The sequence below is a fragment of the Rhinolophus hipposideros genome (assembly GCF_964194185.1).
Source record: "Rhinolophus hipposideros genome assembly, chromosome: 13".
Classification (NCBI taxonomy): Eukaryota; Metazoa; Chordata; class Mammalia; order Chiroptera; family Rhinolophidae; genus Rhinolophus; species Rhinolophus hipposideros.
The window spans coordinates 7,457,614-7,481,923 of NC_138059.1; the positions used below are offsets into that span (position 1 = coordinate 7,457,614).

The following is a 24,310-nucleotide window of genomic DNA, read 5'->3' on the forward strand; positions in this document are numbered from 1 at the left end:
CAGTTAACTGAAGCAGTCTTCATGAAGTCCGAAATAGGTGATAAGGCTTCTGTTTTCAGTTTTGTGTGAATCGTTATCCCACGTAGTTCATTTCTCCACTGTCAGGTCAAGACACAGAATCAAAATCAGTTAGAGCAAACTTGTTTCCTCCTAAAGTCAAAGTCTGGCTCCCCTCCATCACGTGCATGAGCCTTTCTAGCCTTTTGGTGATGGGCAGGTCCTTTGAGAATGGGTTCATGGCCCCAGACAGACAGTGTCCAATGAGTAGAATTCCCCTTCTCTATGTTTGAGAAAGATCCAAAATGACATGGTTTGGTGCCAGGCTGTGAGTAGTTCAGGGCCTGGGAGGCATCCAGGGGGCAAAGCTTAGGGGCACTCACTCTCGGGTGCTGACCTTACACTTGTACGACCCTGAGAGGATTGCTTCCTGACCTGTACGCTCTGGGCACCCGCCTTACCTCACCTTAGTCCTGGCCCTGGCTTCTATTTTAAAGGAAGAACCTGACTTGAAAACCGAGATGAGAAAATATGTCTTAATATCCTGAAGGAGGAGTAGGAGTTGGCAAGTAAGATTGGAACCATGGCTTCTTTATTTGTTTCTGCTACTGAAGCATGTGGTCTTTGAGGCCCGGCTCTGTCCTTTTGTGTCTCCCTGGGATAGACGTGGCCACCTCACAGGGGACACGCGTAGGAGAGGCTTGTTGAGAAAACGCCTGGCCCATTCTCTTAGCATCAACACTGCTCCTTCGCTGTTGAGAGCTGAGGACTCCGAGCTCAGAGTAGTTACCTCATATCCCTTTGGTCATATAGCTAATGAGGGACGCTAAACCACATCTGTCTCATTTTAAAGCTGCCCCTCAGTTTATCTCAACTAACTCTGCTGGTTCTGAAGCAACCTGTTAGAAGTAATGAAGAAGAAGGAAAATGAACTTTGTAATCCAGATGGTAACAATGTTTGTAATCATGGCATTGCTCTATGGAGCTGGGGGCAGCATGTTGTACTGACAAGAGCGGTTCAGAGTCATCAAAAGACCGACCTCGGATTTTACATCCAAGAAGGCCCCACTTTGCACAGACCCCTCAACCTGCTTTGGCCTCGAAATGAATTCCTCACAGCTCTAAAATTCTGTCACTATGAAATAATTTTTGAGGTTTCTCACAGCTCCAAAATGTGTATTCTCAGGAGTTAATGATGAATATGAACGTGGGTATTTGTGTGCTTTCCTCATATTTGTCTCTAAGATCAGATAATGCCACTTCTCATAGCAAACAAAGCTTGCTGAGGTCTGTGACCTCTGAGAAGGAAGAGAAATATGAGTAATGTAGCAAATGCTGAGAGAATTACTTATTAGATGGCGTTTAATATTTAATTTCCTCTAGTGGTTTAATTACCTTGGACACTACGAGTTGTAAAATTGCATGCCATTTTAGTCAGTTGACTGGTTTTGAAGGGAATGGTGACTGAGATATTTAACTGACAGATAATTGTTTCTTTTGAATATTTAATTAGTGACACTGTGGCGCTTGTCAAAATTGCCTGTCTGGCTTTTGCCAAATGTGCATGTCCGCTGGGATCCACACGCTATTTTTCTGTCCGTATTACTTAGACATGATGGAGCTTGCCTAGCCTAGGTGTCCACAAATGCGAGGCTGGCTTTTGTGGTTTCCTCCTGGTTGTCTGCAGACCCCAGGAAATAGACTCATGGCCTTGAGGAACTCACTGCAGCCTGCCATATGTTTAGTCACTTCATCCATATCAACATGAGAGTAAGACACCTGCTGTCCAGATTTCGTCGTTGATAAATATGAAAGGAGTTAATAACTATGAAAGAGTTTTGAGCCGACAAGCACTGGTCACCAAGCACTGGGTGGCAGTAGTATTTCTGGAGCACAGATGGGTCTGATGTGGGCACTCAGTAGCAGGCTGCCTTGCTCTGCCGTTGGGATGGAACTCTGGGGAACACAGGACGGCAGGTTCACTGTGTGACTGGTGGGTAAGCGGGGAGGGTCCCGCCTTGTGGCACAATAACAATCATTGCACACTGGATGGAAACACTGCACCTCGTGATGAGAGTATGTCCACTGACTTTCAAGGTACACGTTCCTTCAGTGTTCCTTTCATGGACAAAAATATCAGTCCTTAGGAATCACCCCTTTGGCCATGTATCTAGAACATTATTATAAGGAAGAGAAACCGTTCTGCACTTTAATGCTGGTATGTCTTGCTCCTGGCGGCCACACTACAGTCTTTCCATGTGTAAAACCCTTCCTCATTTTATGGACGATGGAAACAAGTTTTCATCGGACATCTTGCAAAAAAAGACCTCGGGTCAAAGTAATTTGGATGTAAAAAGGATTGAAAAGATCATGTAAAAATCTTGTTAATCAACTTTATTTTTTCAGACCGATCTCATGCACACACACATAATTCGAACTGTGAACCTATCCCAATATTAGATAACCATTGAATGACCGCAAAACGAATCCTTTGTTCATACAATTAGTAGGAAAACTCATAGTAGGGTAAATATCGAGTTCCCTCCAACAAACAGAATATACAAAAGAAGATTTCAGAAGAGCAGCAACTCCTTTTTCAGACTAGGTGAAGCACTAAAATATAAAACTAATAAAAGTGGTACTGCAGAGTTGGAAGGCTGGCAGGAGACCCACCGCGCCCAACATTACCCTTCTTCCTCTCCTTGCTGCGTTGCCGTTCTTTTGCTGCCCTGCCCTCCAAGGCACTACCAGGCTTCCACTTAACACCATCTGAGAACCACGCCTTTAGAAGTTCCAGGTCTTTGGGTTTTGAGAACTGAATTTAGATGCTCGTAAAGGGAGAAGAGGGTAGCAGACCATGGGGCAGTGCCTTGTTGGTGCCTGTTACATGGTTTACACACAACCTATCCACTCCTCATGGTTACCTGCCCACTAAAACTATAACCTCTATTTCACAGTGAAGAAATTGAGGACCAGAGATGAATTTGGCTGAAGTCATTTAGATTGTGTGTGGCCAAAGGAGGATTCGAACTCAAGTCTGTTTGGCTCCCAACATACACAGGTTCCTGATGGCTCCCACCAGCACCATCCTGCACATGGCAGGCTGCCATTTAAGTAAATGTATGTCCACAATTAATAATGCACACTCCTTTCATTTATCAACTGTCTTCCATGTGCTAACCTTAAGGAACGCAAAGTCAAATTGGACATGTTTCCTGTCCTCAGCTCATTTATCACCAGAGCAAGAAGGTAGGAAAGAAAAGTTTATCCCTGATGCCTGGACTCTCCGGAGAGCTGCATTGGGTTCCATAGCTTGAAGCTATAAAGATCTGAGACACGAAAGTCTCCTTTACCTGGTTTTCTGTGCATGCTGTACGTGCCCTAAGCAGAACTAGCATTTAGGGGAGAAACTGAGACTTAGAGAAGTTTAAGGTTCTGATGGCTTCACAGTTCCCCATTTTTCCTCAAAACCAGACTAGTAGACACACGAGAAGGAACAGGAAAAGAATCATTACATTATTTATTGAAACACGCAGACCAAGCCTTATTTTTGCCCAAAGCTCTACTAGCAAACATAATTCTCTTTCTTCCCTGCTTATGTTCTTGAAAGGGATCCACACCGAGTGGTCCACATGATTCTGAGTTACCCTAAATTGTTTCGTATGCTTTAAAATGTAAGCCATTTGAGGACATGCCTTTTGTCGTGGGGCAGGTTGCTGCCCACAGGCTCTTTCAGAGACTACTAGTTAACTAACAATATGCATTATCTTTTTTCCTTCCACATAGAACCAAAATTTTATCTTGGGAGGTAATATATATACGTATATGTGTGTGTGGGGGGGGGGGCGGGAGGGTCTCTGTGTCTCCTGTGTAGCTAGGGTTTGTAGCCAGGGGTAGCCAATTAGATATAAGTGGTATTGTTATTGGAGGGTTTTGGAAAAGTTTGAAATGATGCCTGATTCTTCTGAGAGGTCTGCCTTTTTTCACCCACCCCACATCCTTTAAAAGCCATCTTTCTGCCTGGTGAACAGATGGAGTGGCACCTCCACCAGCCATGTTAGACCGTGAGCAGACCCTGAGGATGGAAGCCACGCAGTAGGCTAGGGTTGTCAGAAAGAAATGAGAATACTATAATACTGGTAATACCCTGAGCTCACCGTACCAGTCCTAGACTGCTCATCCCTCGATGTTCTTTTATGTGACATAAAATAGACTTCAAGTGTGTTTAATCCACTGTCATTTTAGTTCTCCATTACCAACATCCAAATGCAGTTTCTAATCAATACTGGCTGCAAAATATATTCATGGTGTATCACCGAATAAATTAACGTTGATGATTCCTTGAGATAACATTGCATTCTCATAAACCAGTACTTAGTGATCCGATCATCTATGACAGACAGACCCATTTTCATTTTGTGATTTTTTTTTCCCTCCTTACTTGAGATCTGGGGAACAGAAAGACCCAGATCAGATGTTGCGTCATCTGATACATAATTTATACCAGTAGAATAAATGCCAGGCAATAATTATGGCTGGAGAAGATTTGTGAGACTATTTCCCAAAGGAAGTAACTGATACCTTCCTGTTTATAACTATGAAATTTCTCCAGGCCTCGTGAGATTAAAAAGCCATTCCTGGAGGTGCTAAGCAGAAGCCAGATGCCGTCATCATGGATCTGGGGCAAACGGGAAGGGGTTGGACTAAGTGATTTTTAAGATCCCTTCTAATTTGAAGCTTGTGACTCTGACTCTTGACGTTGTAAATAATTGGTTAGATGTAGAACAATTGGACTCGAAAGGGAGAGAAGTCCAAGAAACCTCCTACATCTCAGAAAGGAATGCTGGATATTAGCATCAAGCAGTTCCCCTAATGTGTCCTGTTCCTGGGTCTTGAACTCCGTGAACCCAGGGATCTCTGTTTTATCCTTGCAGTTGCCCAAGCCAGAAAGCCCTCGGCCATCCCTGTCACTTCTCCCTCTCTGTCCCCATGGCCTATGTATTTATTGCAAGTTCCTGACAAGGTTACCTCCCGAATATTCCCAAGGCTATCCACTTTTATCTCTACCCCTTCCACTTCAGTGCAGGAGACACTGTTCCTCTCCTGAATCACAGTAACCCCCCTGCATCCGCTTTTGACCCTTTCCAGTCCAGAGTCACCAGGACGGTGTCGTACCTGTGATTGGGTCTCAGAACCCTTCAGGAAATGTCAGTAGGTACCATTGCTCTTCAGACAAAGGCAGAACCCCCTGCTGGAACCCACCTTTTAGATCTGATCTTTGTCTCCCTCCGATAGTGCCATTCTTCATCTCCCCCTCATTCCCGAAGTCTCTATGACCTTCATTCAGTTCCTCAAAAGACCGACATGCCTTTTTCTGTCTCTCAGCTGTCTGAGTTTCCACTCCTTTGCCTGAGATGCTTGTCCCTCATTCTCAGCTCAAGGAATCTTTCTTAGGGAGTGTCCTCTGCCCTCTCTTTAGTCACTACTTAATCACATTTCTAAATCGTCCCTACTTTTCTTAGAAAACATGTCACACTGTGTGTGTGTGTGTGTGTGTGTGTGTGTGTGTGTGTATGCGCGCGCACGTGCTGTGAGGGTATTAGCTCCATGTCTGTCTTTCCTACGTGACAATAAATGCAACGAAAATAGAGGATGGGTCTGATTTCATTGCTCAGGGGATATTCTCAGCATCCCATGTTTGATAAATATTTATTATTTATGCTGGAGAGAGGGAAGGAAAGGAGAGAGGAGTAGTGGAGGAAGGGAGGCAGTTACCCATGGCTGGTGTTCAAGGCCAGTTGGTGGTTCTGGCTTCTTTGGAGGATGTCTGGCCATAGAATTTTAATGTCTACAAAGGTGAGATAAACCTGGGTTGGACCAGGGTTCAGGTTACTGCTTCTGCCAGGCTTCTGGCCTGTTTCTCTCTGGCTCAACTCCTGGATAAGGCTAAAAACTACAGATAAACTATTTTCTGCACCAGCAGATGAACAGAAATGGCACCAAGAGAAGATGGCCTGATGAATCTGCCAACTTGCAGCTCCAATGAGCCTGCACATAAGTACTGTGCCAAGGTGATGCTCTTCTTGGAATCGTCTGTATTCTGGTCAGAATCCTCATGGCTTCCACAGCCTTTAAATAGATGGTGTCAGCAGAGGCAGACACTGGTTTTATTAAACATAATTACTCTTATTGCTTAGAATTTATCTCGATAAGGCTGAGTTATCAAATAAGCATATAAGATCTGTTGACCTCAAAGAGAGGAGGTTGACACTGATATTGGATTGGACGGAGGGATGGATGGATGGGCAGACAGACAGACAGATAGGTAAACAGATATAATGAGGAGGATTTTTCAGTCCTACTGTCATTCATTTGTCCACTCAATTTTGGGAATGGGTCTGGGACGAGTAATGAACAACATAAGAAAGTAGGATATTGATTAACGTGCTTCATCTATACATTTCCTATCAAATTTGTATCCTAACTCTGCTTGAATATCCCAAATGACAGGGAGCTCACTCCATCCAAAGTAGCTCTTTGCCTTTTATGTGACAACTCTACTTGCAGAAAATAATATTTGTTGTTGACATTGTATAGCATCTGTGATGTTTGTGTGTTACTAAAGGCCATTACAGCCCAAGACACCTGCGGTCATCACTTTCCTTAATATCAACATTACCATTTTCATCACCACCATCATCTCCTGTCTCTTCCCTTTTCATCGTTCCCACCAGAGTCTTTGACATTTATGTCCCGGGGTGCCAAAACAATATACTACCCATTTTAAAAGACGTTATCTATGTATTACTTTTCAAATTTGAATTGACTGAACGGTCGCAGTATGTACTATGACGTTCGCTGGAAAGATGGCGTGAATCAGATGAATGCTAGCATCATTCATTGTATTACAATTTTAACACAGTGTTTTCCTTTCTTAAAACGTGTATACCTTTTTTGGGCACCCTCTGTAGTTTTTAGGGCCACAAGGAAGTTGTCATTCATTCTAACTGCAGACACTGAAGAAGTCTTCACCGCGGAGGTGGCAGGCAAACTGTGAATTCAAGGGTAAGATTCAGAGACCAGAAAATAGCATGAGTGTAAGGTTAGGCCTCCATTGCTAGAAGATGAGATGCCCACATGCGTGCCCTCCACGACATTTTAACCTCTAGGAAATGTCCACTCCTCGACTCCCTCTCAAAGAGAAGAAGGTGCTTTGGGAAAATGAGTGAGAACAGATGTGCTTGCGTTTAGATCCTGATAGGGCCACTCATTAGCTTATGACCAGGCAAGTTACTGTCCGCTGTAAGCCTCAGTTCCCTCATCTGTAAAATGGGGAGAGTTACAGTGTGTATCTTCTAAGGGAGGTGTGAACACTAGCAGAGGTGATGCAGGCAGAGTCTTGGAACAGTGCCCAGCCCATAAAGTGTCGCCTGTTATTATGCAGCTTGCAGTGGAAATTCCCTGAGGACAGAGACCTCGATTCTCTCTTTTACTGCCACATCTCCAGCTGCTAGAACAGTGCCTAGCACATAATTGGTGCTCTGTAAGGAATTATTGAATGAACGAACAGAGCTGTTGGGGAGAGTAGCGTGGCCAAAATGAAAAAGTTGGCAGTAGTCGCTGGCCAAAGCACTAGCAAATAGCTTGATTAATGAAAATGTATGCCTTTGATATTTTTAACTGATATTCCCAAATCATTTGATGGAAAGCTGAAAGAAAATGTTTAATACAAACATTGTGTCTCCAAGATGATGTATTTTACCACAAGAAAAAAAAAAAAAGAATGACTTCTCTTTCTTGGAGTGTTCTCTTTGACCTTTAAAAATAGTAATAGCTAAAAGAGGCAGTATTGGAACTCCACTGAGTCACTATTTTGATTAAATGTTGAAGGAGAACATGCATTTCAAAGCCCACTTCTTTCCCTTGAACCAACACTCACCTCAAATGATCTACTCAGAGCACTCATACCAAAAAATATTTGGCATTTGTAATACAATTTATATTTCTGCATTTTCTGCTACTGAACGTACCAGATGGTATAATAACTTGAATACAGAGGGCATGCTACTAGCCCTTTGCTTATCACAGGAGGAAGCACAGGCCTGAAAGTTTTTCTTACCATCCACACACTGGTTGGGCCAGTTCATTTCCTAGTGGGATTCTTTTTTTCCCCTTCTTACATGGAGACAGGAGGAAGCCTACATTTTATGTCCCGCCAGTTCTAACAGAGAAGCCAAGGGCTTTTCGGGGGGTAACTCCTGAGCTGAATATATCAGCTAGTCAGCCCCTCTGTGCCCCCAACCTAGCATGACCCCCCCTTTTCATGTGGGGTCCTGTCGGTGTCCCTCAAGTGGTCCACAAGGTCCGCCGCTGGGCCCCACCTTCTGCCTTGTCTCCTGTGACTCTCTCCCGGAATTCCTTCAAATGTACCCTCCTGGCTTTACCACTGGCCGCTCCCTCCACATGGCACGTCCTTCACGTAGGGATCCCATGATTCACGCTGTTCCTACAAGTTTCAGTTGCAAAGCCAGCCACCTTTGCAGAGCATCTGCCCTAACATTCTTAATTAAATTTGTAACCTCCCTCCCATGTGACATCACTACCCGCCCCACATTCCTCTCCCCTTTACGTTGCTCTGTTTTTCAATAATCACTTTTACCTTCTACCACTCCAAGTAATGTACTTAGCCATACTGCCAGCAAGGTAGGCACACAGATAGAAAACGTGTGTCATTTTTCACAAATGTGTCCCCGGGGTGGAGGACAGAGCCTGGCACGTAGTGGGCACTCAGGCAATATTGGCTGAGAGATGAATGAAGGAAGGGATTTCCATCAATCTCTGGGCCTGTGTTCGTTTTTCATTCTCAGACAAACCGTGGCTTCTTATCTAGGTGCTGACATTAAAAGCAGAATCTTCGGAAAGGAGGTAGGGCATCTGCAATGAGCAAATGATTATCTGCCTTTCCGGCCCAGCCCCCACTACCTGGCCATGTGCTCAGACACATTTTCACATCTCTCCAGCCTCACGTTTCTCACCTGAAAAGTGGGTGTCATAACCCCCATACTGATACATTCTTGTAAGGAATAAAATAGTTTTATAAAGCAGCAGGCATGTAGGAGAAAGTTAATAAGCTCAACTGTTATGTTTGGAATGGATTACAAACAGCTGGATTAAGCTATATGTTATGAATTGCTTAAGGATCGAATAGCTAGAATTATAGAGAAGACAGCATGTCTGACGTGAGTTTTCAAAGTCCCTATAAAGTTGGTTAGCTCATATCTCATTGATCGTCCTTCGTGTTTACTTTATCAGGGCAATTGTTACTAATGTTTGTTGCTGATGGGATATATATTCCACATTACTTCTTTGGCGACCTGCCTGGTTTGCTCACCTTTGTGGGGTCTCTGCTCAAATATAATCATATGAAGGAGGAGCTACCTTCTCCTCTCATTACTTTCTGCTCTGAATCAGCTCTTTTTCTACATAACACTTTTCACCAATGTACAGGAAATGCTATAATTTTTCACTCATTTGTTTGTTGTCTATGTCCCCTAGCGTAAGGGAGGGATTTAGTCGGTTTTGTTGACTGACATGTCCCCACAGCCTACAGCTGTGCGCTTAGTGATTTGAAATGACAGCTCTTTATTAAGCAATTGCCGAGGAATGTAGTTGGAAGACTTACCCGATCGGCCTGTGCCTCGCCCAGCAGTATGTGCCGCAGGTAGGATGCCCATCCATTATGGTGTGTCCGGGACCCTCCATATTCATACCTGTGTCCTTTCACTGTCAAAAGTGCCCCAGTTTGCGGAATACATGACATTGGAGTCCAAAAGAATTAAGTATGACACATCATCCCTCATTGAAGGAACACACAGTCTCGATGAGAAAAGGAAAGAAATTACTATTGAAAGTAGCAGCTAACCTGTACTGAAGGCTCGTGATATGCCAAGGTCTCAGCGTAATTACCTCTCTCCATCCCAACGATTTACGATGCGCGCAGAGTTAGTGTCCCCATTTCACATATGAGGAGCCTGAGGCTTAGAGCGGTTAAGTAAATGCCCATCTTCCCACGACTAGTAAAGGCAGAGCCTTTGCACCACTAGGGGAGAGGGCAGCAGGCACCATCGTGGGGCTTTTCTATCTGGGACCCTCTTTTCTCCCGTCACAATCCTGGAAAGTTAACTGTCCCACGTTTTAAAAATTGGTGAAATAGGCTCAGCGGGGTCCAGCAATGGAATTAGGGTTGAAACCTAGACTAAGCATATTTAGGAAAAAAAACATTGCGAACTGCATGGTGTGGGGCGTGAGTCACCATGGGCTGCAGACGTTTTATGTTTCTGGCTTCCGGGATATTGTTTCTCTCTCATGTGTCCCAACGTGCCTAACTCCGCATTGTAGACCAACACACTCTCTCATAGTCACTGTGTACTTAACGTTTCGGGAAAACATTTTATTTGATTCAAACATTAAATGAGTACATTGAAAACCCAAGGGTTCATTAAACCCTTGTTAACAGGTTCGCTAATGTTGATGCCCGACCACAGATGCTGACCCATGTCTGTCCACAGACAGACAGTCATTTTTAAACTGCTCTAGTCTCTATCCCCATCAGAGAAAGGAATGCTAGCAGACTGTTTTATGCCCCCACCTTGTAAAACAGTACAGTTGAGAAACTTTATAGTTATTCCATGTCAATTCACCTTCTCTATGAATTGGACCTGGGAACTCTTTTTTTTTCATCTTAGGCCACCGTGATAGTCCTTTGTAACAGCAAACGCTCTTTTTTTTTTTTTCTTTCCGGTGAAGGTAATATGGGTTTCCTTAGAGGAGTCAGGATCGAGACTGTGGTGACCTGGGAAAAAGCTCCCATTTGGGTGCCTACTGTACTCAGTCAACCCTGAACAGCAGATGCATTTTTAAGAGAAAACAAGCTCTGGAGAAGGTGCTGTTTTTAGCTCAGTAACTAGTGATGAATCAAAGTGTTTCTTCAAAGCCAACTACCCCATAAAAATTGCCATAGTAACCACCGCATCACAGGACACTGACTTCATGCTCACACCAAAAACTTCCTTGGGAACTGCTGCCACCACCTCCATGACACTACCATCTGCTATGTAGGGGAAAGGAGGAGGAGATGGTGGGGGAGCCTGGCGAGGGAAAGGTAATTCTGACTTGTGCAAATCCCCGGGAGGAGTGAGTCTCAGGGCCGAGATATGTAGGTAGGAAATCTGTAGTGGTTTTTACCGAGATCTAGAAGTGGTTCAACCCAACAGCATCATGGTAAAACCAGATTAGAGTTCAGACAAGGAGGCTTCTCCTGCCATCCACTGTAGGGTCACCCTCCCTGGAAGCATTGTTGCCTGCCTCTTTCCTCCACCAACTCCTCATGCTTCTGGTCTCATTTAAGTATTTCATCCCCAGAGAGTCTTTCCTTGAACTCCTTGATCTACATTAAGGTCCCCACTGAATGCCCCACAGGGAAGAGACCTGAGTTGTCTTTTTTTTTCTAAAACAGTGCCTAAACCATATTTGGGGCTCAATAAGTATTTATGAAGTGAATGAAGAAAGGAGGAAACTCCCTAGGAGACAGTCATTATCATCATCTAAGGGTCTGGATGGTACAAACTAATTAAATGTATTAGTTAAATCACTCATTCAACAAATTCATTCAGTCAACAAATACTGGAGGCTGACTACGTGAGTAAGGGTAATGAATGCTTTTTGGTCGTTACAGGTTCGATCGTTTGAGAAGCAGACTCTGAGAGGGAGATTTGTGTATAGGAAGTTCATTAGGGGATGCTGTTGGAATCAGCACCAGCGGAAGGGAAGAGACACAAGTAGAAATAGACAAATGGACGGGTTGAGCTGTGATGCAATTTCAACAGAGACCTGTCAATCCCAGGGGGCTTTTGTAGCTGGAGTGATCTTTCTGAGATATCTGAGTTACAGTTACGAGGACTTATGCTTCCGTGTCTATCAGTCTGGGGGCATGAACTTGGGTTAAAAGGCCCAAGGTCTTCAGCTCCTCAAAGGAGGCTGACAGCTGAGAACTGTCTGCCACTATCAATCCTAGAAGACCATTCTCTATACTTTATTCATAAAGGGACATCTAGTAGCTCAACTCGGGGTCTACCACAGTCCACTCTGGTGCCACTAGGATCTACTTCTTCACACAATTTCTAAGAGCATTTCTTCTGCAATCCTGGTAGGCCTCTCTTCTTTGGGGACACTTAGCAGAGGACAGTTAATGGGATAAATTACAGTCTTCACTGCTGCAGCTGGCTCTTGGGACCCCAACTGCTCTACCTGGTCTCCCTCTTCTCTTTGTTCTAGGTTCCTCCCACCATCAGCCAGCACCTCTGCTGGTCTTGGTAGTTTCCTGGTGGCATTATCCAGATTCTAACCTGTCAGAGCTCTGAAGCTCTGGTTATTATCCTGCCTTTCTCAGGCCAGGGTATGACCCTTACCTGGATGGTGACTCTTCTCATCTAAGAGTCACTTGGCACGATGAGCCCAACATGCTCTATTCAACAGGGCTCTTGCTGTGTCACCTGTTAGAAGTATTCAGCCTATGGAAACCTGGAACTCTGAAGCTACAAAGCCCCGGGTTTCAGGCTCTGTAATTACAGGCGCCCCAAGTGGGTCATTAGGAGTAATGGTAAGTGGGGCCATTCCAACTCTCACCCCTTGTTTCCCAGACTCATGCATTTTCCCTACCGGGATACAGCCCTGTAGGGAGGTCTTTGATTTAGAGTCTCCACTGCATGCTAGAGGGGGACACCGCATCCTTGGAGAGTAGTGACTGCAGGATGACACCAGGTGCTCCCTCATCTGTCATGTTGTCAGCTTCTGGGAGTGGGGGTTTAAGTGATGCAGCCACTGGATCCTGTCTGTAGTTTTATGCCCATTCTTACATCCTCTCTGCCACAAAGGACATCCTTGGGTGAGACACCACCCTGATGGAGGTACCTGTGGTATTCTCCCCAAGCCAGACTCTCCTACACACATCTGTCTCCAAAACCAGAACAAAAATACCACAGGTTCAGACTGTCACCTCCATTTAAAAAAAATTCTAAAGCTAACCCTGGGAGCAGAAGCCCTCTTAAAGGTAGTTAACCCAGGTTCCCAGCTCTCCCAGGCCCTCTGTGTCAGGACCTGAGAACGTGGCGAAGGTGGCAATTTCATCAGTGACCTGCCAGTGACCCAACCAGGAGGGCCCCTCCCCAGGGGAGCGATTCACTGGAGTCTCAGAGGCCCCAGCAGACCCTGGCCTCCCAGCCTCCGCCATAATGCACTTTAGATGCAATGCCTGACAAGCCCAAGATAAAGAGGGAAGACAATTGAATCAACATGCACTTTGGTCTTCAAAACTTATCTAATTTTCCTGCCTGTGAATATGAATAGACTTCATACCCAATGCAGTGTTGCGAAGTGCCCCTGTGTCTGCACAGGGCCCTTCCCAGATAGGACGCCTGATTCTTTTCTGACCACAAGCAACGTAGGAGACACTGATGCGTTTTACCATCCAACAAACATGCGCCATGCACCTGCCATTGCTAACTGCACTGCCAGGGGTGTGTGCACCAACACGGTAGCTTTTCCAACTTGTACTTCTTTTGTTCACTCTGCATTGTTATGCATGTCACCATGGGACATGTTGCTACTTGGGTGAAAACCACACTATCTTGGAATCACAGCTTCCACTGGGGTTAGGTTCTAAAGCTAACAACTGAGTCAAAAATTGTACCTAAAAAAAAAAAACCCTTAAATGCCCCCCCAAAAAAAATGTCGGTTAAGGGCTGTATCATATCACAATACTCCAACACAGCCAAGTTTCCCCCAGTGTGGCTGAGTTTGTGTTTAGGGACCATGATGTGTGAAAAACATGTGACTTTAATCTTAGTGGCACACCCAGGCCATTGGGATGGGCACGCCGCTGAAGGCCACAACCCTGAAACAGACTGATCTTCTCATTCAAGATCAGGAGCGCTCATGGGGCCGGGTGGGGGGGGTGGGCATTGCTCAGACAGCTCCAAGTGCTAAACCTCCCCTCCCCTCATTTCCCCTCCATCCAACCCCCCTCCTCCTCCTTCTACTCCTCTTCCTCTCTCTCTCTGTCTCTCTTCCTCTGTCTCTGTCTCTCTGTCTCTGTCTATCTCTTTCTCTCCCTTCCTTTCTCACCCCCACTGGTAATTAATTAAAATACACATTAACTAAATGTAAGTACCATGTTTCCCCAAAAATAAGGCCTAGCCGGACCATCAGCTCTAATGCGCCTTTTGGAGCAAAAATTAATATAAGACCCGTTCTTATTTTAGTATAAAACCAGGTCTTATATAATATGCTGTGCTATGCTATGCTATGATACCCATTCTTATTTTACTGTAAGACTGGGTCTTATATAATATAACATAAGACCCGGTCTTATATTAATTTTTGCTCCAAAAGACACATTAGAGTTGATGGTGCGGCTATGTCTTATTTTCAGGGAAGCAAGGTATGAGAAAACTCTTCCTGGTTTTCCTGGAACTGTCCAAGTTTTAAAATAAAGTTCTGTGTCCCAAGAAAACCAGGACAGTTGGCCGCCATAGTACCATTTGCCAGTGTGGTGATCTTGGGTAATTACTTAACTTCTGGGAGTCTTACTTTTATTTTCTGTGAAATGGACCTAAAAAGACCAAGCAGAGTTGCTACTGGATTGTCCATACACTAGCACGTGCTGAGTCCAAAGCGCAGTGTCTGGTTCACCATCGGTGTGTGTAAACAGAAGTTCTCCTCGGGCCCCCTTGCAAGGAGTTCAGCAGGAGATTCTAGGCAGGAGAGGGACCTCAAGCTGGAAAATGCTCTTGGAACAATTAAGCCTTCATGTTGTCCATCGCTCTAAATGCTGTAGAATAAACAGAAGTATTTTATTATCTCAAACTACTTTGCATTAACATAGTTTATCTTTAAAATCGGTGCGACTGCCTGTTATATTTCCTCATATTTTAAAACAATTAACTTCATCATTTTTTACCTTGTCTATTTTTAAAGGGTTTAATCACTTCTTTTGTTTTCCCTCACTTCCCATCCTTCCTATTTTTAGACTTTAATATTTTTGTTTCCACCTTAATGTCAGAGTGTTTCTAATCCATTTTATAAAAATCTTACGTCCCTGTTCTCTTATTCTTTTAATTCTATTTTTCCACATTCTCTCTGCTTGTTATCTTCTGAGGAGTCTGCATTTTCCTCTCATTTCTTTGTCATTTCTCAGGATGTCATTCATTGAACTCAGGTCTTTTCTTCTGCAGGCTTTTCATCCTTCGGTTTGACTTGGATGCCAGCTGAGTTCAGCATGTCTGCACCCTTTTTGAACTTTTTCTTAGATTTTTCACTTATGTTTACTGCTTTATTGTTCTGTCATTTTTTAAAAAAACTCCATTACGTACTATTTATAATTTCTTTTTCTAATTCAGTATGTACTATTTATAAAGGGCAGTCAGGAAGCGCAGTCACAGGACCGACAGCTGTGGGGGGAGCCCACGGCTCTGGCAGAGGAAGTCGGAGGTAGTTTCTGTCCCTCCAGTTGGTTTGACTGGTCCTATGGGTTCTCTTAACCACCCTCATCCCATTCTTGGCTGAATCCTTAAAGAGCAAGTTTAACCTGAGCGATAACTATTCTATTGGGAGTTGTGGAGAGTATCACAACCTGTTTCTAGTATTTTCCTCCTTCTCCGCAGTGTCCATGCTCCCCACCTTCTCCAGCCCCTCCCTCTGCCTAATGTGCAGCCACGAATGCTCAAGTGTGGACCCCGTGAGGACAGGCCTGAGTCCCAAAGCAGAGAAGCCAAAACACGGCAGAGTGCTCCCATGGCAAGAATGACTTGTGGAAACACACCACAGCTTGCCAAGAGCACAGGTATTGGGATTGAGTCCAGTCAGGAGATTTTGGTGCCTAGGAGTTGGATAATGGCGATGCAGGTGGAAGAAAATAGACAAATGTGATAGCTGTTCTTGAGTTAGGAATGTCAGGACTTGGGTGCTACCCAACAGGGCCTGACAGAACCAAGGTCAAATGCAATAGCGCGATTCAACTAATACCTCACCTGTTTCTTATTAGTCTCTTCCCCTTCTTCTCACTTGATTCCCAGCCCTTTAAAAAGCCAGTGAAGGGGAGAGGTGAGATGGAGTGAGGAAGAAAGAAGTCTCCCCTCCTCCCCATCTTGCTTCATGTTTCCAGTCCAGATTCACATACACACTTGCGGAGAAAGCTTTAATTTGGATGGTGTGGTCAAGGGAGACCTCTCTGAGGGGGGGACGGATGACCCAAGACCTGAATGAAGGACATGGTTCTAGTACCCTGCCACTAACCATTTGGATTATTACTACTACCTTAGGATGTACCTTGGAAGTGTTTTTTTTTTTTTTCTTGCCTCCAAACAGCTCTTCTTTTAACCACCTGACCAGGCTATGTTTGCAAATCTGTTTTAGGTGGTGGCCCAGGCGGTGTTATTCATGTGTATGAACACAGCTGGAATCTTCATCAGTTACCTGTCAGACCGGGCCCAGCGCCAAGCCTTCCTGGAGACGCGGAGGTGTGTGGAGGCCAGGCTGCGCCTGGAGACAGAAAACCAAAGACAGGTACCAATCGGAAAGGCCGTGTGCCCAGGTTATCTCCTAGTCAGTCTCTAAATAACATGGAGCTTTTTTTCCTCCCCAAACACATCCTGACTTGCAAGTAATCTCTCAAAGTTTACATCATGGGATTCCGGAGTCTAAAATGGTCATGTGAGACTTACAGGTCAATAAACACCTTGTACAATAAACATTGTACATCAGGTCAAAATGGGTGGGTCTTACTCTCCACATTCAGTTCATTGTTGCCCACAAGAAATACAATGATTCTACTCACAAAGTGATTTTTGGACACCTTTGACTGACAGCTATGTTTGTGAACAAGGCCATGGTTCCTAAACACCATTAAAATTCTCATCTTTGACCTTCTTTTGAAACTGTAAGTTACTATTTCAAAAAAACATTTTTACTACGTAGCAATTCAAATTATAGTAAGCTCATAGAAGAATCCTGTACATGTGTGACTCCCAGTACTTCATCCTGATTTTCAGAAGAGACGATGGAACACAATACATTTGATGGAACATGAGAGGGTCCCAGGTAGGGGATGCCATAGGGAACGCAGGTTGGCTCACGGTCAGAGCCAGGGGTTCCAGTAGGAAGAGGTTAAAATAAAGGAGTTTCTTGGACATCCTAATTGGGTGGATGTTATAAAGATTTTAAAAATTGCTGTGGCCTCAAATTGTGTGTTTCCCCAAAACCAAATTAGCTCTCAAAGAATGAAGATGTGCCCCTTTTAAAATTATTCATCTATTAAAACTGTATTCATGCCTTTGCCTCTGAAAGCAATTTTCAAAGAGGAATAATGGGGATGTCTTGAAAATTGGCTATCAAATCAATGTATTTCATGTTCAACATCTTTCTATACTCTTGGGAATTCTATGCTCAGTGGATATATTCGTTCTTCCGTACTAGGCTCTTTTCTTTTTTAAAGTATGTCTATGGATACACACTTGTTATTGTAACCTTTATGTAATAATGGTTCAAGAAATGATAAAGAAAGCTACAAAATAATGCAACCATTTTCTTCATCTTACTGTGATTGAAACACCAGTAAAACATAGATCTTTGAAGTGAACCAAGCCGGGTCTGTGTGATAATGGATGAGGCGGGCAGGCAGTGTGTAACTTGCCAAAACTCAACTCCCACTGCCATATGTCACCACCAGGGGCACGGAGGACGTTATTGAATTTCCAGATCCTACATGGATTTCGCAGGATTCCGAATTAGGACATTTCTAAGTTAATGTCTAAAGCAATGATGGAAACACATTAACAGATTCATTGTAGTTGCCCCGAAAAACCTTATAAAATAATTTAGAAAAATAACTCTAAGAAAGAAATCACCTTGTACAATAAACATTGTACATCTCCTGGGACTGTATATTGTGTGCCTCTGCAAAACAGAGCAGTTGCCAGACTGGCATGTCTCTCTTTCCATGGGATGGATGACAATTCAGAGACTGCAGCCATATTAATAATTTATGCAACTGTTCTTAATGCTCTGTCGCAACTGGAACTGCAATTGTGGGTGAGTTGTCTGGGAAACTCAGTCTTTTATTTAATGTTTGTGAAATACTAGTGACACTGAAAGTTATTGCTTTATCATACCCGTAAGACTTTTTCTTTTTTTCCCATCCTTCAAGTTGAATGTCTTGGAGTCACCGTGATGTAGTAATCTAACATGGTAAAAGGACCTTTCTCTACCCTCTGTAATCTTGATTTCTTTTCTTTAAGTTAGTGGAAAGAGGAAGAAAATAATAATACTGTGTCTCCCTGAAAATAAGACCTAGCTGGACAATCAGTTCTAATATGTCTTTTGGAGCAAAAATTAATATAAAACCCAATATTATATTATATTATATTATATTATATTATATTATATTATATTATATTATAATTATATTAAAGACCCAGTCTTGTATTATAGTAAAATAAGACAGGGTCTTATATTAATTTTTGCTCCAGAAGATGCATTACAGCTGATGGTCCAGCTAGGTCTTATTTTCGGGGAAACACGGTATGCAGAAGTGAGAACAGGTGACAAGTAGAATGCAGTGTAAAGCTCACTAGCATTCATGTCACAGCGATTTTGCCTCCTCTTTGAGCCACCAAGGCGCTGACCCCCAGCCACAGATTCCCCACCCATACACGGGGCGATGTGTCTCCTTCCAGCATTGTGTTTGCCTCAAATGACATAAGTGGTGTACAGCAACACAACATTATGTCAGCCTCATTATAGGAAAAGACTATCCTTCGGTAGAAGATTCCTTGTTCTGAGGATTCAGTAAAATATGCTGTAGATTTGTTATAGTCCTGTGTCCACAGTGATGAGAAAGCATTTCTGGTATATTGACCACGCCTCTTGCCTCAGTGGTGGTATCTAAGAGACCTGGCTCCGTATCATTCAATCCTAAAGTTCCTTTCCATTGACATTGATCTCTGCTGCAAGTTCCCATTATCCCTGAGAACTTCCTCAGTGGAGATGGGCAGAGACACTGCCCAGAATTTGAAATCTTTGCACAGGTACTTACCATTTTAGTGAGCAAGAGCAAGCTCTGAGTCGTTTCTCCATCGGTATCATGGGGCTAATAATACCCTTCCTCAGGAGATTCCTTAATGGTTAGATATATTGTGCGCAGTGCCCTTGCAGCTCGGTGAATAGTTTCTATTAGCATGATTGTGCATCATGATTTTTATGAGTCAGCCAACATAGCACAGTTCCAGGAGGACCCATCTGAGAACACGTGATGGATTGGCTTGTCACAGCTGAAACTCCAATTGAAAGTCAATCCGATGGAGGGAATTCAGGATGGTAGACCTCCCCTACCATCCTCTGATGGATGTATGTCCATCAGAGCCCAGCATTAGGCTCCATATCTTTTAAAGTATCATGTGTCGTTAATCAACCCATCCCCACTTACCTCTTATGAGTGCTTATTATAAGACCATAACTGTTAGAAATTCTGGACCATAACTATTAGAAATTCTGGGGTAACACTATAAGGACCTCAGTGACAGGAGATCCTTTTTCCTTGGGAAATTATCCCAGAGGAGACTCAGTGGCATTTCTTTTACACTTACAAATGCAAAATCAACAGGCCTTGTGCCATAAGAATGTTCAAAGTTTTTTTTAGGATTTTTGAAGTATTGGCTTTAGCTCATGGTAGAACACAAAAGGATACTTAAATGACTTAATTTGGTTAACCATGAATTAATGTATTTGTTGAGGACATTGGGAATAGAATGGTCACTAGCAATCAGTTCCTTGTCTTACAGAGCTTCCAGATATACAAAGAGATGGATGACTATACAGACCCCTGTGGCAATGCCCTATGGGTCCAACCTAAGCTGGAGGTGGATAGAAAGCGACCTAAAAGAAACAATGGCTGAGTTGATATGTGAATAGGATATCCACATATCCTATTGTGAGAAGCAGGGAAGAGTACCACATAAAGGTCACACAGCACAGACAAACATCCTGAAGGAAGGGAGAACATAATTTGTTGGGGCGATGAGGAACGCTCTGATGACTCACTCCCAGGATTCATCCATCCATCCATCCATCCATCCATCCATCCATCCATCCATCCATGGTAGAGTTACAGAGAAAAGTTAAAACTCAGTCTCTACTCTGGAATTGCGCCTGGAGGATGAGTAGAACTCTAATTATTGGAAGCGAGGGAAGAAAAAAATTAGCAAAGGTACTGAGGTTAAGATACATATGATGTGATGAAGAAACATTGGGAACTTGGTTTGCTCTGCTGCCCTCTAGCAAAGTTGTGTACTTTCTTCAGTGGCGTACCACTGCATGTTCCCATTTAATGAAAAATACATAGTTATTGAGTGTTCACTACACATCGGGCATTGTTCAATGTGCTATGTATACCAAAATGAAGACAGTCGATTGCATATCCCGATTACCGCATGCCACACTGGGTCTCAGTCACTGTATGCCTGTTTGTTGGGGTGAACTGTGAGCCCCTTAAAAATGACCCAAGGCTCCTCCCTCTATATACTACCCAGCAGTGCCTGAAAACTAGTGCAGGATATATGGTTATGAAAAGACTGAGATTATCATTATTTAAGAGTGGTCACTAATTGTTTTTCCAAAGAAAAATTGCCAAGCCATAGCTCGAGTAAAGGTGACACTTGACCGGTACCGCCTCTCTCGGTGGGTCCCTTAGATGAAATGCTCGAGGTCCTGGGTGACAGGTTTCTTCCTTAGAGAACCTGAAGTCGCATGCATGGCTCTTAAGGCCAGGAGCAAGCAGGCAGGAGAGACCAGCACATGCTGAAACCCTTTGCTCAGTGTCTCTTCTAAACTAGATTTTTAACAAAGCTCCTTGAAGATGGCTTTCTACTTGACAAGATCTCGTTCCCCTTCCACAGCACCTGGCAGAAACTACTGAATAGTCCAAAATGTTGACATTTTCAATTTAGATGATTGGCTTCGAGAAATTGAGCACATATCAGCCCTTTCCTTCAGAGAGGCAAGGACTTTGTTCCTTTTTTTTCTTTTTAATTATTTAATCACCAATTATACCTAGTACAGAGCATATTAAACACCTCCTGTTTGGTCTCTCAGTCCCCAATTTCTCTTCCTCCAATCTGGTGTCCATCCCAAAAGCCTGGTCTGGTTCAGAACATTGTAGGGGGTTGCAATCAAAACCTCCAATGTTTGGAAGAGCTAGATTCTAGTCCTACTTCCGGTGCTTCCCAGCTGTGGGAACTTTGGCAAACTATCCCCTCTAGACACCTTGCTTCTGTAGGTGTACAATGAGCATAATGATTTACCTTCCTCCAAGGGGTGAGGACTAAGGATGAAGGCTGGACAGTGCTTAGCCCAAGGCAGGGAATGTGCTGCAGGCATATTAGAGAGGATGCTGAGATGATGGTCATGACATTGATGTCATTCTTCGCTGCAGGAAAGTCCGTCCCTGGCCACATTCCCTCCAAGATAAATGCAAAGCCCCATGCATGGGTGGCCCAACAGGCCCTCCAGATCTAGCCTGTGTCCGCTCTCCCACATTCTTCCCACCCCCTCGTCACTCACACCAAATGACCATCAGCTCCCTGACCGGCAGTGTTTCAGTACCTTGTGCCCTGTGGTTCTTGCAGCCAGGGAAGCCCGCCTCCTCCTAATGTCTCTACCCTGAAAGTTGTGCTCCACCATCCTCCATGAGGCCTGTGTTCGTCACCCCAGGTTCAGTTGAAATGCTTTTCTTGTGCTTCCAGCATGCCTTACAAGTTAACTCGACGATAGAACCTGTCATCATTTATGACATTTACTAGTCTGCATTTCTCTCTTTCCATGGTCAACAAGGATGACTTACAGAAGCTTCTCTTTCATTCATCTGATTCCCTGATATTTATTCAGCACTAGGGCTGACACATAAGATCTTCTGATGAATGTTTATTTGAACTGAGTTACATTGAATCCAAACTTTGGCTCCTGGCTTCACTTCTTACCTGCATGAGGGTCATGTTGAAATAATTGTCCCATGTAAAAGTAAAGAGACTCAGGCCCCATTGTGACCCCCTTAACACTTGGTGGAGGGGGCCTCTTACCCAATGCAGGACAGACTGGGACAGGCTGAGCGCGTCTCACACAAAGCTACTTGGGGAATTTTCCATCTGGAAGCCACATCTTAGAACATCTCTCTTTGGGGAGTTAGATTCTAATTATTGTGGTTTCTGTAATCCCACTTCTCCTCCCCAAGATCCAAATGCCCCATATTTATTTTAAATATTACAATAAATTAATTGTTTTTCTTTGAGCTTTGAGAATTGCTGAAACCTACTTATGGTAATCATGGCATTTCGAAGTGTTTCAGAAGCTCTGGGGGCACTGGAATAACGTTTCTGATGGGCCCATATGTCGCCACAGCAGGAAGATTATTGTTAGATGCAGCAGATGTTTTAGCTGTGTCAAAGCAGTTCTGTTTAAACTTAACATCTTTGTTAGACAATATTGGTATAAACTAGTTTGGACAATAGATTGGGTGAGAAAGTTGGGTTTCCTACTGAGTTCTGAGTTGGTTGGTGTGATTCATATTGTGCCCTGTAGCATCTAGGAAATTGTTTTTAAAGCTACAGATAGCTGTTCACTCGTAAGACAGAGCCTTGTCATTCATTCATTCATTCATTCATCCATTCATTCCTTTATTCAAGGAAGAATCAAAGTTGACCTGAAAGTGGCAGAATCTCAGAAAATTCTTTTTTTTTTTCTTTCTGTTTCAGCTCGATGGATATTCTCATTATATTCCAAAAACCTCTTGAGCCTCCTACCATCAAGCCATTTTTTCTGCTGTTCTCTATCTCTTACGTCCAAACCACCCATGTACCATCCATCATGTTCATCCTTATCTGTTATAAATATGTTTTATATAAATCTAGTGTATGCTGGAATATTCTTCGGTTCCCTAAACATTCTTATCACCTATTACACCCATGCCTTTGCTTATGCTTTTCTCTCTACCTGGTATAATAGTCCTTTCATCCCTAAACCTTATCTGCTCTTCAAAGCTCAGCTCAAATGTCACCTCCTCTACAAAGACTTTCTCTGCCCCCCCCAGCTGTGACCTCCATGAGTGTTTTATTCGTATAATACTTTATGTAATTAACCTGTCTCTGCATTTTGCTATGCTCTTGCTTTGTGTTTTCTTCTACACTCTAAAGTCTTTGAAGATTAGATATATGTTTCATGCGTGTTCTTCATAATACCTATGACTCCAGAAGGGGAAAAACCCAAGCTGGGGAAAAAAGCAGAGAAAACGAACGTGTAATGAGTGCTACAATTGTGTCTTCCAAATATTCTTCCGCTCAAGAATACTTGTGAAGGAATAAATCTGGGAACTACTCTCCTCTTGTGATGTGATTTCTGGGGTCCTTTTTCTCCAAAACCAGGAGTCCAGTCTCTTCTTGACCGTTAACAACTTTAACTGCCAGTCCAAGTTCCCTTTTTATTCTTTCTTTTTATGTGTGACTTCAGCCTCGGTGGCTTTCTGTCTAAGCAAAATTTTTAAAAATACATTTCACCTGGAGGCATCTTCGTAATCGTCTTACTCCTACGAGCTTCTCAGCCTCTGGGTTCCATTGCTTTCATAGCTTCATTTCATTTCTTTTCACAGTTTTGCTTTCATCTCTTTCAGGTATTTGGGGGAGAAAAAGTACCATGTTATTCCAATCACAATCATCCCTCAATATGTAATGGTCGGCAACCACACTGTCCCATGGAATTCCCTGTGATGGTAGAAATATTCCAAAAGCCACTGACCATATATGACTATTGAACAGTACGTGAAATGTGGTTGGCGTGACTGTGGAATTGGTTTTTAATTTTAATTAAATCAAATAACATCTTTGGCTCTATTGTGTTGACTTATCATGACTCAACCTTTGCTTCTGGATTGTTCCCATGTCAATACTCTAACACCCTGTTCTTTTCTGATCTCCAGACGCCCATCACCAACACCCCGCCAGGCAGCGTAATCTTATGTCCCCTGGTATCACTGGCTCAGCCTGTTCACGATCCTCTCATTCCCCTAAAACATCTTTCCTCCCATGTGACACATCGTGGAACCTGACCCATCCCCATCAAGTGTGGTGCCAATTCCTGCCGGTGCTGTGTCCACCATATAGGGACTAACTGCCTTATCTTTCCTTTCCTAATACTGTTTAAATCCTCCCACAGAATA

General features: G+C 43.5%; 1 protein-coding gene across 2 annotated transcripts in view; it reads left to right on the forward strand.

Annotated features, from left to right (window-relative positions):
* ADCY8 (adenylate cyclase 8) overlaps positions 1 to 24,310 on the forward strand; it is a 171,613-nt gene that overhangs the window by 11,391 nt on the left and 135,912 nt on the right. For both annotated transcript variants that reach the window (XM_081070317.1, XM_081070318.1), the window contains exon 2: positions 16,468 to 16,617. In XM_081070317.1, coding sequence (XP_080926443.1) covers positions 16,468 to 16,617 — 150 coding nt within the window. The remainder of the gene's footprint in view (positions 1 to 16,467; positions 16,618 to 24,310) is intronic.